The sequence below is a fragment of the Cherax quadricarinatus genome, chromosome 14 (genome assembly GCF_038502225.1).
Source record: "Cherax quadricarinatus isolate ZL_2023a chromosome 14, ASM3850222v1, whole genome shotgun sequence".
In the NCBI taxonomy this organism is placed as follows: Eukaryota; Metazoa; Arthropoda; class Malacostraca; order Decapoda; family Parastacidae; genus Cherax; species Cherax quadricarinatus.
The window spans coordinates 35,688,339-35,702,645 of record NC_091305.1 but is presented as its reverse complement, the minus strand read 5'-3'; the positions used below and the strand labels follow the sequence as shown (position 1 = coordinate 35,702,645).

Genomic DNA, 14,307 nt, shown 5'->3' with positions numbered 1-14,307 from the left:
GGAGCGTCACCCACCAGCCCGCCACAACCACCCGTACAACCAGCCTATGATGTCCAGTATCCACCAGCAAACCGTATCTGGGATTGGCAGCAAAATCCCAATTTTGTTCCCAGCCCTCACCACTTTGATGACTCTCAAAGTGGAATTCTACCTACCTGTCCCCTTGGAACCACGGCCAATGAACTGGAATTCTTTGAATTATTCTTTGACCAGCCATTGATGGAAATTATTGTCAGGGAAAGTAATAAGTATTTTCAGTACACCATGGCAAATACGATCTTATCACCACAGTCAAGACTACACAGGTGGAAAGAGACGACTGTTGCAGAAATGTATTTGCTTTTTGCAACAATAATGCTTATGCCTCACGTCTATAAGCATAATATAAAAGCATACTGGTCCACAGATCGGCTAATTTGTACCCCATCCTTCAGTGAAATAATACCAGTGAACAGGTTTATCTTACTGTTACGTATGTTGCACTTCTCTGACAAAACCAGGCCTGACAGAAGTGACAGGTTATACAAGATTAGAAATGTTTTCATGTATCTCAAACAAAAGTTCAGGATATACTTTTATCCATTCAAGAATCTTGTAATTGACGAGTCTTTGATTTTGTTCAAAGGTAGACTGTCATTCAAGCAGTATATACCGAGCAAGAGGAACCGCTTTGGTATAAAATTGTTTGTACTCTGTGATTGTGACAGTGGCCTGGTGTTGGATATTGTTGTATACACGGGTAGTAAAACATTGAAAGATACCAAGATGTTATTGGGTATATCAGGTGACGTAGTGAGAAACATGATGGCACCTTATCTTGGTAAGGGCCATACATTATATACCGATAACTGGTACACAAGCCCATTACTCAGTGATTTCATGCGAGTGAACAAGACAGATGTGTGTGGCACAGTGCGTTCTAATCGTAAACATATGCCCAGGCTCAACGCAGGTGTTTGTGGTGATGACGTGCAGGTGTTTACTGCCAATGACATCATGGCATTACGGTGGCATGACAAACGAGATGTCACATTGTTGACAACCATTCACCGTAATGAAATGCAAGACAGTGGCAAAGTTGATCGAGTGACTAATGAACGTATTCGAAAACCAGTGACAGTGATTGATTATACACAAAACATGCGCTTGGTTGACAAGTGTGACATGCAGATTGGCTTTGTTGACTGTGTTCGTAAGAGTTACAAGTGGTACATGAAACTTTTCTTCCATCTCATGGACATTTCAATGCTGAATGCATATAATATGTACCAAATAAAGACTGGTAACAGACCACCGTATGGTGAATTTTGTTTGTCTGTTGTCAGACAACTCATAATGAAGTACCAGGTAACAACACCTGCAATACAACATGGTCCTCGAATTCATCACAATATACCCAAGGGTTTGAGGAGAGAAGGTGATCATTTCATAATACAGCTTCCTTCAACTCAAAAGAAATTTGCTCAGAAGAGATGCATTGTCTGTGCACAAACAAAACGACGGCAACAAAGACGCAAAGACACTCGGTTTATGTGTGAGGAATGTAAGGTGCCTCTGTGCATGGTGCCTTGTTTCAAGGAGTTCCACAAGCTCCAGCAGTTCTAAAACCATGTCCAGTGATTGTAAATATGTAAATATATGATAGAACATTAGTATTATACAATATTTGTGCATGTTTATTGTAATAAACAACAGTGGTAAACAATAATATGATAATAACTTTAGTGCGGTTATTGTGTTCAATACAGTGAGTATATATATATCAATTATATACAGTATTGGTCTCTCAGGCCCCAAATGTTAGTAGGAATAGAAAAAAATTGGAAAAGAAAAGAAAAAACAACTAAAACAACAAAATAATATAATACGCGTATGTGGAATTCGTCGATGTTGCCGCCACCACATCATTTTCTACAAACTTCTTGGCACTGTATCTCGGTAAGTACTGATCAGATTCTAATTTTTTTTGTTTTATTACCTTCACAAAAGTATGCTCTTTAATTCTGTAAGAAAAAATAATTTTTTTTTTTTTCAAAATTTCTTGGACACTGGTGTGTGACTTCAGATTTTGGCCTTGGACCCTGAAAGGGTTAAAAACAATAAAAAGTAAAATACATACACAGTACATTCATTACTTACCTAAAAGTATTTGTAGTCTTAACGTAGGGTGAGAAGTGAGTAGTATTTATTTGTAGGAAGTCAGGTGTAGGTAGCCAGGAAGCTCACTGGCTCCCATTCCCAAACGTAATATACAATATTTAAAGCGGCCCAAAGTGATAAAGTGTACATACAATGCACTCATTACTTACCTTAAAATATGTGTAGTCTTAATATAGGGTGAGAAGTGAGTAGTATTTATCTGTAGGAAGTCAGGTATAGGTAGCTGGTAAGTGTAGGTAGCCAGGAAGCCCACTGGCTCCCATACCTAATGTAACATACGATATTTGAAGAGGTTCAGAGTGATATTATTGCCATCGATATACCTTGTTCACTTAGTTTAAACATTTCTAACAACTACCTTTAGATGCCATCATAAACGAAGGGAGAAGTGATGAGAAATCACGCTAAGAATTGTAAACTAAGCTGAGTGTGTTAAGAGGAGTCGCTGAGTCAAAGGTGGATTGATATATGGTACATTTTCTCTGGTGCTGGACCAAAGAAAAAGTAATTTTTTTTCCTCAACCCGGCTACCACACCTCATATTTATGAGAAATTTATTGTACTATGGATATATGTATCATGTTTATATGTTATGTAATGTGTTTCTTTATAATTTTGAAGAAATATCATAGATGGGGTAATGAAAATGTTTATATTAACGTAAAATAAGACATCTAATGTGCTCAAAAGTGATTATTATTATTATTATTACGTATTAGTATTATTACTATGGCATCAAGACTAAAGGGACACTCTCAGTGATTTTAGTATGTACCTGCATGCCAGCACAGTGTGTTTAAGTTTATTTAGGTACAGGTACACTGAAGTATAATTATCAAAGTACATATAAAATATGAAATAACTTTAAAACACTTGAAATTCTGGAAAGTTTCCATACGTAATGAAGAGATGTGCTCACGGAGAATGTAAACAAACCAGGTGGTGCTCGGTGACCATATTAGAAAGCCAGGTGGGGTGGAGGGAGCCATATAGAGAGTTTTGGTCATAATTTGAAGTGTCCATATTAGTGGAACACCGCAATGCAAAATGCCGTAAAGCAGGGCCCTACTGTATAACCATAAAATTACATGACCAGTGCATATATATAAATACAGGCACAAATTAAAAACAAAATGTCACCCAACATAAATATTTTACAGTACTGATAAGTAAATACATTTTCACTTTTTATGTTCTATAATCTTAATATTTATGATTTATTAACAGAATATATGTGGTAGTGGGAGGCTACTACCTGCTAGATTACATTATTTTAAGTCAAAATATCACAATAAATTGTCATGTTCATACTATATGCATAAATCACTGGCAGCAACAACCTGGTTGACTAGGCACTCAAAAGTACAACTCTTGAAACTGGTCACAAGTATGTCAGGTATAAAGAAAGACTGAAAATAAGCTACATGAATTAAAGGACTAAAATACTAAGTATACTGTACACTTTTGAAGTTCTTAACATAACTGAGTCTCTAGGAAGAGAGGATGAAAAACTCAGAGAACAGAAGTTATCTGCCTCCTTGCTTGTGCAACTGTGCTGCCTTCAGGGTTGGAAGATAACTGCGAAGACAACTCATGAAGTCAGTCATGGCATAGATTAGTGCCTGATCGATGACATACTGGGGAATCCAACCTTTGAGATCTGTGTCAAGTAGCCACTGAAAGGAGCATTTCCTAGGTGCCTCAGGAGCGGGTCCAAACACCCAACATCCAGGACCATTTTCTCCCCTAGAATATACCACATATAATTAACATAATAACAAATTAAACAGTCCAGTTAGTTAATTTATTGGGTTTATAACCTATAAAGAGGGTTATCAAGGCTGCAATTCACATATATACTACCATCAAGAATTACTTAATCTCTAAAATATGGATTTAAGAAGACTCTCGGTGCATGTGCACTAAGATACATACCTCTCAGTATATGTACACTGAGATATTCACACCTCTCAGTATATGTACACTGAGATATTCACACCTCTCAGTGTATTTACACAGATACACACCTCACAGTGTATTTACACAGATATACACTCTTGGTGTATACAGTATAAAGAAAAATACACATTACTCAGTATATACCTTCGAAGGCTGTAGTATTATACCTTGGCTGAAACCTATACCACAAGCCAGCAAAACTTACCCAGCAAACTTTTTGTCCAATTCACAAACCAATTTGGTTGCTTTAACCCTTTCAGGGTCCAAGGCCAAAATCTGAAGTCACGCACCAGTGTCCAAGAAATTTTGAAAAAAAAAAAATTATTTTTTCTTACAGAATTAAAGAGCATATTTTTGTGAAGGTAATAAAACAAAAAAATTAGAATCTGATCAGTACTTACCGAGATACAGTGCCAAGAAGTTTGTAGAAAATGATGTGGTGGCGGCAACATCGACGAATTCCACATACGCGTATTATATTATTTTGTTGTTTTAGTTGTTTTTTCTTTTCTTTTCCAATTTTTTTCTATTCCTACTAACATTTGGGGCCTGAGAGACCAATACTGTATTTATTATTATTTTATTATCACACTGGCCGATTCCCACCAAGGCAGGGTGGCCCGAAAAAGAAAAACTTTCACCATCATTCACTCCATCACTGTCTTGCCAGAAGGGTGCTTTACACTACAGTTTTTAAACTGCAACATTAACACCCCTCCTTCAGAGTGCAGGCACTGTACTTCCCATCTCCAGGACTCAAGTCCGGCCTGCCGGTTTCCCTGAACCCCTTCATAAATGTTACTTTGCTCACACTCCAACAGCACGTCAAGTATTAAAAACCATTTGTCTCCATTCACTCCTATCAAACACGCTCATGCATACCTGCTGGAAGTCCAAGCCCCTCGCACACAAAACCTCCTTTACCCCCTCTCTCCAACCTTTCCTAGGCCGACCCCTACCCCGCCTTCCTTCCACTACAGACTGATACACTCTTGAAGTCATTCTGTTTCGCTCCATTCTCTCTACATGTCCGAACCACCTCAACAACCCTTCCTCAGCCCTCTGGACAACAGTTTTGGTAATCCCGCACTTCCTCCTAACTTCCAAACTACAAATTCTCTGCATTATATTCACACCACACATTGCCCTCAGACATGACATCTCCACTGCCTCCAGCCTTCTCCTCGCTGCAACATTCATCACCCATGCTTCACACCCATATAAGAGCGTTGGTAAAACTATACTCTCATACATTCCCCTCTTTGCCTCCAAGGACAAAGTTCTTTGTCTCCACAGACTCCTAAGTGCACCACTCACTCTTTTTCCCTCATCAATTCTATGATTCACCTCATCTTTCATAGACCCATCCGCTGACACGTCCACTCCCAAATATCTGAATACATTCACCTCCTCCATACTCTCTCCCTCCAATCTGATATTCAATCTTTCATCACCTAATCTTTTTGTTATCCTCATAACTTTACTCTTTCCTGTATTCACCTTTAATTTTCTTCTTTTGCACACCCTACCAAATTCATCCACCAATCTCTGCAACTTCTCTTCAGAATCTCCCAAGAGCACAGTGTCATCAGCAAAGAGCAGCTGTGACAACTCCCACTTTGTGTGTGATTCTTTATCTTTTAACTCCACGCCTCTTGTCAAGACCCTCGCATTTACTTCTCTTACAACCCCATCTATAAATATATTAAACAACCACGGTGACATCACACATCCTTGTCTAAGGCCTACTTTTACTGGGAAATAATTTCCCTCTTTCCTACATACTCTAACTTGAGCCTCACTATCCTCGTAAAAACTCTTCACTGCTTTCAGTAACCTACCTCCTACACCATACACTTGCAACATCTGCCACATTGCCCCCCTATCCACCCTGTCATATGCCTTTTCCAAATCCATAAATGCCACAAAGACCTCTTTAGCCTTATCTAAATACTGTTCACTTATATGTTTCACTGTAAACACCTGGTCCACACACCCCCTACCTTTCCTAAAGCCTCCTTGTTCATCTGCTATCCTATTCTCCGTCTTACTCTTAATTCTTTCAATAATAACTCTACCATACACTTTACCAGGTATACTCAGCAGACTTATCCCCCTATAATTTTTGCACTCTCTTTTATCCCCTTTGCCTTTATACAAAGGAACTATGCATGCTCTCTGCCAATCCGTAGGTACCTTACCTTCTTCCATACATTTATTAAATAATTGCACCAACCACTCCAAAACTATATCCCCACCTGCTTTTAACATTTCTATCTTTATCCCATCAATCCCGGCTGCCTTACCCCCTTTCATTTTACCTACTGCCTCACGAACTTCCCCCACACTCACAACTGGCTCTTCCTCACTCCTACAAGATGTTATTCCTCCTTGCCCTATACACGAAATCACAGCTTCCCTATCTTCATCAACATTTAACAATTCCTCAAAATATTCCCTCCATCTTCCCAATACCTCTAACTCTCCATTTAATAACTCTCCTCTCCTATTTTTAACTGACAAATCCATTTGTTCTCTAGGCTTTCTTAACTTGTTAATCTCACTCCAAAACTTTTTCTTATTTTCAACAAAATTTGTTGATAACATCTCACCCACTCTCTCATTTGCTCTCTTTTTACATTGCTTCACCACTCTCTTAACCTCTCTCTTTTTCTCCATATACTCTTCCCTCCTTGCATCACTTCTACTTTGTAAAAACTTCTCATATGCTAACTTTTTCTCCCTTACTACTCTCTTTACATCATCATTCCACCAATCGCTCCTCTTCCCTCCCGCACCCACTTTCCTGTAACCACAAACTTCTGCTGAACACTCTAACACTACATTTTTAAACCTACCCCATACCTCTTTGACCCCATTGCCTATGCTCTCATTAGCCCATCTATCCTCCAATAGCTGTTTATATCTTACCCTAACTGCCTCCTCTTTCAGTTTATAAACCTTCACCTCTCTCTTCCCTGATGCTTCTATTCTCCTTGTATCCCATCTACCTTTTACTCTCAGTGTAGCTACAACTAGAAAGTGATCTGATATATCTGTGGCCCCTCTATAAACATGTACATCCTGAAGTCTACTCAACAGTCTTTTATCTACCAATACATAATCCAACAAACTACTGTCATTTTGCCCTACATCATATCTTGTATACTTATTTATCCTCTTTTTCTTAAAATATGTATTACCTATAACTAAACCCCTTTCTATACAAAGTTCAATCAAAGGGCTCCCATTATCATTTACACCTGGCACCCCAAACTTACCTACCACACCCTCTCTAAAAGTTTCTCCTACTTTAGCATTCAGGTCCCCTACCACAATTACTCTCTCACTTGGTTCAAAGGCTCCTATACATTCACTTAACATCTCCCAAAATCTCTCTCTCTCCTCTGCATTCCTCTCTTCTCCAGGTGCATTCACGCTTATTATGACCCACTTCTCGCATCCAACCTTTACTTTAATCCACATAATTCTTGAATTTACACATTCATATTCTCTTTTCTCCTTCCATAACTGATCATTTAACATTACTGCTACCCCTTCCTTTGCTCTAACTCTCTCAGATACTCCAGATTTAATCCCATTTATTTCCCCCCACTGAAACTCTCCTACCCCCTTCAGCTTTGTTTCGCTTAGGGCCAGGACATCCAACTTCTTTTCATTCATAACATCAGCAATCATCTGTTTCTTGACATCCGCACTACATCCACGCACATTTAAGCATCCCAGTTTTATAAAGTTTTTCTTCTTCTCTTTTTTAGTAAGTGTCTACAGGAGAAGGGGTTACTAGCCCATTGCTCCCGGCATTTTAGTCGCCTCATACGACACGCATGGCTTACGGAGGAAAGATTCTTTTCCACTTCCCCATGGACAATAGAAGAAATAAAGAAGAACAAGAGCTATTTAGAAAAAGGAGAAAAACCTAGATGTATGTATATATATATATATGCATGTGCGTGTCTGTAAAGTGTGACCAAAGTGTAAGTAGGAGTAGCAAGATATCCCTGTTATCTAGCGTGTTTACTGTATATAATTGATATATATATACTCACTGTATTGAACACAATAACTGCACTAAAGTTATTATCATATTATTGTTTACCACTGTTGTTTATTACAATAAACATGCACAAATATTGTATAATACTAATGTTCTATCATATATTTACATATTTACAATCACTGGACATGGTTTTAGAACTGCTGGAGCTTGTGGAACTCCTTGAAACAAGGCACCATGCACAGAGGCACCTTACATTCCTCACACATAAACCGAGTGTCTTTGCGTCTTTGTTGCCGTCGTTTTGTTTGTGCACAGACAATGCATCTCTTCTGAGCAAATTTCTTTTGAGTTGAAGGAAGCTGTATTATGAAATGATCACCTTCTCTCCTCAAACGCTTGGGTATATTGTGATGAATTCGAGGACCATGTTGTATTGCAGGTGTTGTTACCTGGTACTTCATTATGAGTTGTCTGACAACAGACAAACAAAATTCACCATACGGTGGTCTGTTACCAGTCTTTATTTGGTACATATTATATGCATTCAGCATTGAAATGTCCATGAGATGGAAGAAAAGTTTCATGTACCACTTGTAACTCTTACGAACACAGTCAACAAAACCAATCTGCATGTCACACTTGTCAACCAAGCGCATGTTTTGTGTATAATCAATCACTGTCACTGGTTTTCGAATACGTTCATTAGTCACTCGATCAACTTTGCCACTGTCTTGCATTTCATTACGGTGAATGGTTGTCAACAATGTGACATCTCGTTTGTCATGCCACCGTAATGCCATGATGTCATTGGCAGTAAACACCTGCACGTCATCACCACGAACACCTGCGTTGAGCCTGGGCATATGTTTACGATTAGAACGCACTGTGCCACACACATCTGTCTTGTTCACTCGCATGAAATCACTGAGTAATGGGCTTGTGTACCAGTTATCGGTATATAATGTATGGCCCTTACCAAGATAAGGTGCCATCATGTTTCTCACTACGTCACCTGATATACCCAATAACATCTTGGTATCTTTCAATGTTTTACTACCCGTGTATACAACAATATCCAACACCAGGCCACTGTCACAATCACAGAGTACAAACAATTTTATACCAAAGCGGTTCCTCTTGCTCGGTATATACTGCTTGAATGACAGTCTACCTTTGAACAAAATCAAAGACTCGTCAATTACAAGATTCTTGAATGGATAAAAGTATATCCTGAACTTTTGTTTGAGATACATGAAAACATTTCTAATCTTGTATAACCTGTCACTTCTGTCAGGCCTGGTTTTGTCAGAGAAGTGCAACATACGTAACAGTAAGATAAACCTGTTCACTGGTATTATTTCACTGAAGGATGGGGTACAAATTAGCCGATCTGTGGACCAGTATGCTTTTATATTATGCTTATAGACGTGAGGCATAAGCATTATTGTTGCAAAAAGCAAATACATTTCTGCAACAGTCGTCTCTTTCCACCTGTGTAGTCTTGACTGTGGTGATAAGATCGTATTTGCCATGGTGTACTGAAAATACTTATTACTTTCCCTGACAATAATTTCCATCAATGGCTGGTCAAAGAATAATTCAAAGAATTCCAGTTCATTGGCCGTGGTTCCAAGGGGACAGGTAGGTAGAATTCCACTTTGAGAGTCATCAAAGTGGTGAGGGCTGGGAACAAAATTGGGATTTTGCTGCCAATCCCAGATACGGTTTGCTGGTGGATACTGGACATCATAGGCTGGTTGTACGGGTGGTTGTGGCGGGCTGGTGGGTGACGCTCCGCTTTGTCCTTGAACTGACGAGTCAGCAGCGTGGGTCCCCGCGTGGCACAGTGAGTCACGCATGGCGGTGCCACTACCACCACCAGCCCCACTAACACCATCCACTGATGCCTGTGGCCCATCCATGCCAAGTGTAGCCACATCATCCTCACTATCACTACCTAAAACGGGTGTAGGGCCACGGGATGTACTCCGGGATGTACTCCGTCCCCTGGGCACAGCATAGGGTACACTACCCGAGCGCATGCGGCGGCGAACATACCGACGCTTCACTGGTGAATATGTTTCCTCACTATCACTACTCGAATGATCGTCGAGCGCAATATAATCACAATCCACGTCAGAATCATCGTCATTACTGAAGTCAGAGGCCAGGCCACGGGAAAATATTAGTTTTCTTTTACGTTTAGGAACACCCGACCGTGAGTCACGAGTGCCCACACCAGAGGTAGAAGGTCGAGGATCGTCGGGGTTTTCTGCACCATTATCGATATCCTGGTCATTATTTTCGGTCACTAACTTATCAAAGCCGTAGAATTCGTCTTCATTTCCACTTCCATCAGTGTCAGAACTATCAGACAGGAAGAGGAGAGTCCCAATTTTCCGGGGAGTGAGAGCTGACTTGCGACGAGGCATGGTGAACAAGGGTGACTGAGCCGGCGTTCCCACAATGCTATGCAGGCGCCTAGATTTTTTGTTTGCGATGCACACCCACGGCGCAGACCCATTCTCTCACATGTAGGCCTATGAGCGCTTTCGCGCTAAATTTGACGGCGCTAGAATTTTGGCATAGATCTACGGTTTGGACACTCACCGACCAGCCGTAGATCTATGGGACGGACCCTGAAAGGGTTAAGATCAGCAAACTGAGCTTGTTTAATCTCTATTACATAAATTTTTTAAGTCTATTTTTTTTTAAATTTTTAACCCTTTCAGGGTCCGTCCCGTAGATCTACGGCTTCACATTCAGTGTCCAAACCATATATCTATGCCAAAATTCTAGCGGCATCAAATTAAGCGCGAAAACGCTCATAGGCCTACATGTGAGAGAATGGGTCTGCGTGGTGGGTGTGCGCCATAAACAAAAATTCTAGGCGCCTGCATAGCATTGTGGGAATGCCGGCTCAGTTACCTTTGTTCATCATGCCTCGTCGCAAGGTAGCTCTCACTCCAAGGAAAATTGGGACTCTCCTCTTCCTATCTGATACTTCTGACACTGATGGAAGCGGAAATGAAGACGAATTCTTTGGCTTTGATCAGTTAGTGACCAAAAGGAATGACCAGGATATCGATAATAGCGCAGAAAACCCTGACGATCCTCAACCTTCTACCTCTGGTGTGGGCACTCCTCAGTCACGGTCAGTTGTTCCTCATCGCAAGAGAAAACTATTATTTTCGCGTGGCCAGGCCTCTGACTTCAGTAATGATGATGATAGTGACGTGGATTGTGATTTTATTGCTCTTGACGATCATTCAAGTAGTGATAGTGAGGAATCATATTCACCAGTGAAGCGTTGGTATGTACGCCGCCGCATGCGCTCGGGTAGTGTACCCTATGCAATTCCCAGGGGACGGAGTACATCCCGGAGTACATCCCGTGGCCCTACACCAGGAATAGACAGTGAAAGTGAGGATGATGTGGCTACACTTGGCATGGATAGACCACAGGCATCAGTAGATGGTGGTAGTGGTGATGGTAGTGCCATGGCCATGCGTGTCTCACCAGCCCAGGCTGGGACCCACGCTGCTGACTCCTCAGTTCAAGGACAAAGCAGAGCATCAGCCACCAGCCCACCACAACCACAACTACCCGCACAACCAGCCTATGATGTCCAGTATCCACCAGCAAACCGTACCTGGGATTGGCAGCAAAATCCCAATTTTGTTCCCAAGCCCCACCACTTTGATGACTCTCGAAGTGGAATTCTACCTACTTGTCCCCTTGGAACCATGGCCAATGAACTGGAATTTGTTGAAATATTCTTTGACCAACCCTTGATGGAAACTATTGTCAGGGAAAGTAACAAGTATTTTGAGTACACCATGGCAAATACGATGATATCACCACAGTCAAGACTACACCAGTGGAAAGAGACGACTGTTGCAGAAATGTATTTGCTTTTTGCAACAATAATGCTTATGCCTCATGTCTATAAGCATAATATAAAAGCATACTGATCCACAGATCGGCTAATTTCTATCCCGGTCTTCAGTGAAATCATCCCAGTGAACAGGTTTATCTTACTGTTACGTATGTTGCACTTCTTTGACAAAACCAGGCCTGACAGAAGTGACAGGTTATACAAGATTAGAAATGTTTTTATGTATCTCAAACAAAAGTTCAACATGTACTTTCATCCATTCAAGAATCTTGTAATTGACGAGTCTTTGATTTTGTTCAAAGGTAGGCTGTCATTCAAGCAGTATACAGTGGACCCCCGCATAGCGACTTTAATCCGTGCAAGAGGGCTGATTGTTATGCGAAATGATTGGTATGCGAATGAATTTTCCCCATAAGAAATAATGGAAATCAAATTAATCTGTGCAAGACACCCAAAAGTATGAAAAAATTTTTTTTACCACATGAAATATACATTTTCCTACACACAAAGAGAAGGATACATGCACAATAGTAGAGTAGTACATGCACAATATATATTGTGCATGTACTACTCTACTAAATGAAGAATAAATGACACTTACCTTTATTGAAGATGCAGCAATGACTGATGAGACACTGTGTCCTGGGAGTGCCTTTTCCTCCTGAGTACTGTAGGTTCTGTTTGGCATTTTCTTCCAAAACAGGCCTTATCACACTGTGTATGCCACTACGATTCTTAAATCTCTCAAACCAACCTTTGTTGGCTTTAAATTCACCAATATGAGCACTAGTTCCAGGCATTTTTCCCTGTTCACCTGGGTGTTAGTCGACTGGTGTGGGTTGCATCCTGGGAGACAAGATTAAGGACCCCAATGGAAATAAGTTAGACAGTCTTCGATGACACTGACATTTTTGGGTTATCCTGGGTGGCAAATCCTCTGGGGTTAATTGTTTCTTGGTATTCTCAATAAGCCACACCAACAACGGTGCTACAGCAGCAGCAGACGATGCTACAGCAGCAGCAGACGGTACTACAGCAGCAGCTGACGGTGGTACAGCAGCAGCAGACGATGCTACAGCAGCAGCAGACGGTACTACAGCAGCAGCTGACGGTGGTACAGCAGCAGCAGCAGCTGACAGTGCAGCAGCAGCAGCAGCAGCTGACGGTGGTACAGCAGCAGCAGACGGTACTACAGCAGCAGCTGACAGTGCTACAGCAGCAGCTGACAGTGCTGCAGCAGCAGCAGACGATGCTACAGCAGCAGGAGACGGTACTACAGCAGCAGCTGATGGTGGTACAGCAGCAGCAGCAGCTGACAGTGCAGCAGCAGCAGCAGCAGCTGACGGTAGTACAGCAGCAGCAGCAGCTGTACCACCAATAGTAGCGATGGTTGATTGGGGTTTATTATACAACCTGGCCAGCTCGGAGACACGCACTCCACTTTCATACTTATCAATGATCTTTTTCTTCATCTCTATAGTAATTCTCACCCTTATTGTTGTAGGGTTGGCACTAGAAGCTTTCTTGGGGCCCATGGTCACTTATTTTTCAGATAAAATCACCAAAAACACTGTAATAATACGAAATGTTCCGATTGTATGCTTGGATGTTACCGCGGAGGCTGGCTGGTAAACAATGCCACCGGCGGCACATGTGAGGCTGGCTAAGGGTGCACATTGGACGCGTCTCGGACGAAGAGCGGTGAGCGGGTTTTTGAGTGGTATGCGAGGCAAAATTTTTGCGAAAAAAGCGAGCGGTATGCGGATTGAATGTTATGCGATGCGTACGGTATGCGGGGGTCCACTGTATACCGAGCAAGAGGAAACGCTTTGGTATAAAACTGTTTGTACTCTGTGACTGTGACAGTGGCCTGGTAATGGATATTGTTGTATACACTGGATGTAAAACATTGAAAGATACCAAGATGTTACTGGGTATCTCAGGTGACGTAGTGAGAAGCATGATGGCACCTTATCTTGGTAAGGGGCATACATTATATACTGATAACTGGTACACAAGCCCTTTACTCAGTGATTTCTTGTGAGTGAACAAGACAGATGTGTGTGACACAGTGCGTTCTAATCGTAAACATATGCCCAGGTTCAACGCAGGTGCTCATGGTGATGACGTGCAGGTGTTTACTGCCAATGACATCATGGCATTACGGTGGCATGACAAACGAGATGTCACATTGTTGACAACCATTCACTCTAACGAAATGCAAGACAGTGGCAAAGTTGATCGAGTGACTAATGAACATGTTCGAAAA

General features: G+C 41.3%; 1 protein-coding gene across 3 annotated transcripts in view; it reads right to left on the bottom strand.

Annotated features, from left to right (window-relative positions):
- Positions 1–2,002: 2,002 nt before the first annotated feature.
- The window catches only part of Start1 (Steroidogenic acute regulatory protein-like), a 368,052-nt gene continuing 355,747 nt past the window's right edge, over positions 2,003–14,307 (bottom strand). For all 3 annotated transcript variants that reach the window (XM_070084953.1, XM_070084954.1, XM_070084955.1), the window contains one exon: positions 2,003–3,906. In XM_070084953.1, the coding sequence (XP_069941054.1) occupies positions 3,687–3,906 (220 nt within the window). In that variant the 3' untranslated portion in view covers positions 2,003–3,686. The remainder of the gene's footprint in view (positions 3,907–14,307) is intronic.